Raw genomic sequence first — 4,916 nt, 5'->3', positions numbered from 1 at the left:
TAAGGATTAGTATAATTATCTTAAAGTTTATATTATTAAAATTTGTTGCGGGAACTAGCCTAGGGGAAAGGCAGCGGAAACGACGTAGGAGGCGCTAGTAGAGAGGCAGAGGGAAGATAGTTGGAGGAACACGGCGGAGGGGAGTCAGTGCCTTGTAGAGAGCGAAATAAAGCAGAGCGTTACTCAGAGGACATAACCTGTATTCTTGTACCCGATAACAACACATGGTGCCAGGTGTAAAAACATACCGAAATGGCAGACCCTCCAGCTGTAGTGAATGTGGCGGGACCCAGTCTGAAATTACCCGACCAGTTCGATTTCACAAGGCCCGAAACATGGTCAGTATGGATCAAAAGATTCGATAGATACATCCCAAGTAGAACAAGTTAATCACAAAAACGTCAATGTGACATTAAAATGACGAATTTTACGTCATAAAATGATCAACATCAAGATTTACTTCGCAATGACTGACTAATGACCATGATATTCGTGACGTGTATAATAATATATTATTACAGATTACATGATCAGTCATATATTATGTTTGTCTTATATTACTTCGATTTATTTTTGATGTATAATACTTAATTAACTTTGCTTGGTAAAACGAGATTAACTTTACAACATTTCGATGTCTTAATGATGTCACAAATAGGTGCTCTCGGTGGGCCATTTTGACGTCACCATGATGCATAAAAAATGATCGAAAAATGATGTCATCTTGATGTTTTCATGACCAATATGTTCTACTTGGGATCTCAGTTGCGAGCCTCTCCAACAAATCAGACAAGGAGAAAAACGATCTGTTATGCTACACCTTGGGAGAAAAAGCAGAAGAAATTCTGCTACAAATATTGCCAGATGCAGACACAAAGACCTTCGCAGAAGTAAAAACCGCCTTCGAGAGTTACTTCACACCAAAAAAGAACGTAATATTCGAGAGGTACAAATTCAATTCTCGAATACAACAGCCCGATGAAAAAGTGGACTCATTCATAACAGCTCTGTACTCACTCGCAGAACACTGCGAGTACGGCTCACTATTCGTGATCAACTAATCCGAGACAGAATAGTCATCGGAATACGAGACGAGAAAACCTCGGAACGTCTGCAACTCAAGTCCGATTTAACACTGGACACCGCCATTACCATGGCAAGACAAGCCGAGCTACAGGAGAAGCAAGGTAGGATGATCCGGAACACGGAACCAGAAACAATTGACATATGCCAAGTGGACACCAAGCCGAGCCGACCGGGAGAGAGAAAGGGGAAGCAGCCATCACATAGACAACGGGCGAAGAACGAAGACAAGTGTGGCAGGTGCGGCTTACGCCGCCATACTGGAGAACAGAAATGCCCAGCGGAGAATTCCAAGTGTCATCGGTGCAAAAGAATCGGCCATTGGGAGAAACTGTGTTGGTCAAAGACTGTGCGGCGCGTACAGAAGGAGGATGACGAAGAATCTTCAACGTCGAGCGAAGTGAACGAATATTTCTTAGGTAGAATGGAGAACAATGTAGTAGATTTAAAAGAATTCGAAATATCTGTCAAAATCGTAGAATTTAAAAAAACGTTAGAATTCAAAATCGATACAGGGGCGGACGTAATCTGCTTGCCATTACATACGGTTCCAAATAATCTCAGAAAAAAAATTTATCACACAAAAGGCATCGTGCGCGATCCGAAAGGAAATAAACTAGAATTAGTTGGTCTGATCAATGTAAAATTTGCGATCAAGGGGATACAAAAAAAATGTACAGCCTATATAATCAGAGAGCTAAACGCGTGCTTGCTGGGGAAAGACATGATAAAATCTTTCGGATTAATAAAAAGGATAAATAGCATCGAGAAAATCGAAATGAAAAAAGGGATGAGCAAGCAGGGAACGTTGAAACAAAAAATTCGCAATAAATATCCGACGGTATTTAAAGGGTTAGGACACTTCCGTCAGGAATTAGACTTACAAACGAAAGAAAATACGGTGCCTTTCGCACAATCGGTGCCAAGAGTGGTCTCCATCCCGCTGTTAAAGAAACTAAAAGCAGAATTGAATAAACTAACGGAACAGAACATTATCACAGCAGTAGACTTTCCAACAGACTGGTGCAGCCCCGTTGTACGCGTACCCAAAGCAAACAATGAATCGGGGATAAGGTTGTGTGCGACTACACTCAGCTGAACAAAAACATTGCGAGACCAGTATACCCTATACCAAAAGTGGACGTGACCTTGGCCCGATTGGGGAAGGCAAAGATTTTCTCGCGGTTAGATGCGAAATCGGGGTACTATCAAGTAAGATTGTCAGAAAGTAGCAAACCACTTACAACATTTATAACCCCCTTCGGTAGATACATGTTTAATAGATTACCGTTCGGGATCAACTGCGCGTCGGATTACTTCGCGAAGAGATTCGCCGATTTATTCTATGACTTAGAGAACGTCGTAACCCATGTAGACGACGTGCTTATTTTGGCAGAGGATGACGAAGAACACGAAAGAACATTGCACGAAGTTCTAAAAAGATTGGTACACGAAGGCATAACATTAAATTCCGAGAAGTGCACATTTGGGGTCGATAGAATAGAATTTTTGGGTCACATCATATCTCAAGAGGGGATTGAAGTGCTGCCGGACAGGGTATCGGCTATCTCTGATTTTCCGACACCAACGGACATAAAATCGCTTCAGCAATTTCTGGGATCAGTAAATTTCGTCGGGAAATTTATTCCAAATCGGTCAAAACTGTTAGAACCATTGACAACATTATTAAGAGATAACAGTCTGTTCGTGTGGGGAGACGCGCAAAAGAAAGCCTTTAAAGAAATCAAAACGCTGTTGTCAAGAGCACCAACGCTCGCTCATTTCGATCACACAAAGAACATAATAGTTCAGGCGGACGCTTCAAGCTACGGTATCGGTGGAGTGCTCATCCAAGAACAAAACGGACAGCGCGAAATTGTAGCGTACTCGTCTAGAACGTTAAGCGATCCGGAAAAAAGGTATAGCCAGATAGAAAAAGAAGCTCTAGGGTTAGCTATCGCGGCCGATAAATTCAAGGAGTACATCACGGGCGTAAGGGTATGCTTCGAAACAGATCACAAACCTCTAATACAAATTCTGCAGTCAAAACCTCTAGACGAAATGACTCCGCGCTTACAGAGAATTCGAATAAGACTGATGAGATACAATTATGTTGTTAGGTGGATCCCGGGGAAGCAATTAGTGCTGGCCGATGCACTGTCACGGAACCCCAGGCCGAGTTCGCAGAAGGAAGGCGGCGATATAGACATAGAGAACTCCCGCTACGTCCGAATGATTGTAAAACACATGCCAGCGACGGACGACGTAATGAGTAGGTTGCGATTAGAACAAGCATCGGATTTAGTGTGTAGAAAACTGGTAGAGTATAGTTCAAACGGCTGGCCTGCAAAAGACAAAGTACCGGAAGAGTTGCGACCGTATCACCATATGGCGGAAAATTTCTCATTCGGAGAGGGTTTTCTACTCAACAACACAAGACTGGTTATCCCTCCACCCTTGCAATCGGAAATTATGTCTTATATACATGAAGGTCACCTAGGGATAAATAAATGCAGAGAAAGGGCTAGACAGTCTGTGTGGTGGTTGGGTCTGTCGAAGCAAATCATAGATGTAGTTACGAATTGCCCGGCGTGCATAAAAGAGAGAACCAATCATAAGGAAAAGTTTGTAAGCGAGCAATTCCCCGATAGGCCGTGGCAGAAAATAGCGTTAGATTTTTGCAAAGAAAAAGAATGGTTTATGGTCACAACAGATTATTATTCGAGGTTCATAGAAATCGCCCCCCTGCGGTCCATGACAGAACGGGAAGTAATCCAACACTGTAAGGTAATGTTTGCGAGGTTCGGAATACCCGAGATCGTACGCAGCGACAATGGCACACAGTTCTCCACCGAATTTCTAAGATTTGCGAGAGAGTACGGATTCAAACTGGTTACGAGCTCACCAAAATATCCGCAGAGCAACGGGTGTGTAGAAGCCGCAGTAAAAATCGCAAAGAGATTAATAAAAAAATCGGAAGACCTACAAAGAGGTTTGTTCGCATATCGCACAACCCCGCTAGAAAATGGACTTTCTCCAGCTGAACTAATGTTCTCGAGAAAAGTACGCTCTACACTTCCGGTGCTCCCCAGTCTTTTAAACAAGTTCCGTTCCCATTCAGAAGTGAAATTAAAAGAAACCGCGTTGAAGAAGAAGCAAGAAATTCAATACAACCGCAGACATAGAACGAAAAATTTAGGTGTATTGCGAAAAAAAGAGAGAGTGTGGATTTCGGACGTGCGCGCGTACGGTAATGTAGTACGAGCGAGCGAGACGCCAAATTCGTATATAATCAAAACCGAAAAAGGAGAACTGCGACGAAACAGAGTACACTTGATACCCGCTCCAGTTAAGCGCGAGAATGAGAATGTAAAAGCTAAAACAAAACCAGATTATGTAATCGAGGTAGAGACGAACGAGGGAGACCCGTTACAGGACGATGTCTCAGTGCGTGAGGGCGAAGAGGTAGACGAAACAAGCAGGGACAGTGCGCCGCCAGGGTCGGACTCAGAGTCAGAATATGAAACAGGTGAATCAGATTCGAATGCCCAAAATGAGACAGTACCGGCGCGGAAATCCCAACGGGAAAAAAAGCCTCCCAGCTGGTTCAGAGACTACACGAGATAGATATATAATTAGGGACCATGTAGCTTTAGTTTTTTTTAGAAAAAGAGATGTTGCGGGAACTAGCCTAGGGGAAAGACAGCGGAAACGACGTAGGAGGCGCTAGTAGAGAGGCAGAGGGAAGATAGTTGGAGGAACACGGCGGAGGGGAGTCAGTGCCTTGTAGAGAGCGAAATAAAGCAGAGCGTTACTCAGAGGACATAACCTGT

General features: G+C 43.4%; 1 protein-coding gene across 1 annotated transcript; it reads left to right on the top strand.

The window, feature by feature from the left end:
- The first annotated feature begins 252 nt into the window (after positions 1–252).
- On the top strand, positions 253–4,710 carry LOC105557246 (uncharacterized protein K02A2.6-like). The gene is made up of 4 exons (XM_012004431.1): positions 253–376; positions 766–946; positions 1,024–2,119; positions 2,179–4,710. Exons 1-4 carry the CDS (start codon positions 253–255, stop codon positions 4,708–4,710), a joined length of 3,933 nt encoding a protein of 1,310 aa, XP_011859821.1.
- Positions 4,711–4,916: the final 206 nt, after the last annotated feature.

This window comes from Vollenhovia emeryi, unplaced genomic scaffold (assembly GCF_000949405.1).
Source record: "Vollenhovia emeryi isolate VEMERY1.0 unplaced genomic scaffold, V.emery_V1.0 DF939551.1, whole genome shotgun sequence".
Lineage (NCBI taxonomy): Eukaryota > Metazoa > Arthropoda > Insecta > Hymenoptera > Formicidae > Vollenhovia > Vollenhovia emeryi.
The sequence above is the reverse complement of the archived record's forward strand: the minus strand, read 5'-3'. Positions and strand labels throughout refer to the sequence as shown.

Bases quoted from the DNA above. Each gene is read 5' to 3' on its own strand.
- LOC105557246 (XM_012004431.1), top strand. From the start codon at position 253: ATGGCAGACCCTCCAGCTGTAGTGAATGTGGCGGGACCCAGTCTGAAA. The intron at 377-765 runs GTAGAACAAGTT...TTGGGATCTCAG, and splicing joins ATTCGATAGATACATCCCAA to TTGCGAGCCTCTCCAACAAA. The intron at 2,120-2,178 runs GTACGCGTACCC...GACTACACTCAG, and splicing joins CAGACTGGTGCAGCCCCGTT to CTGAACAAAAACATTGCGAG.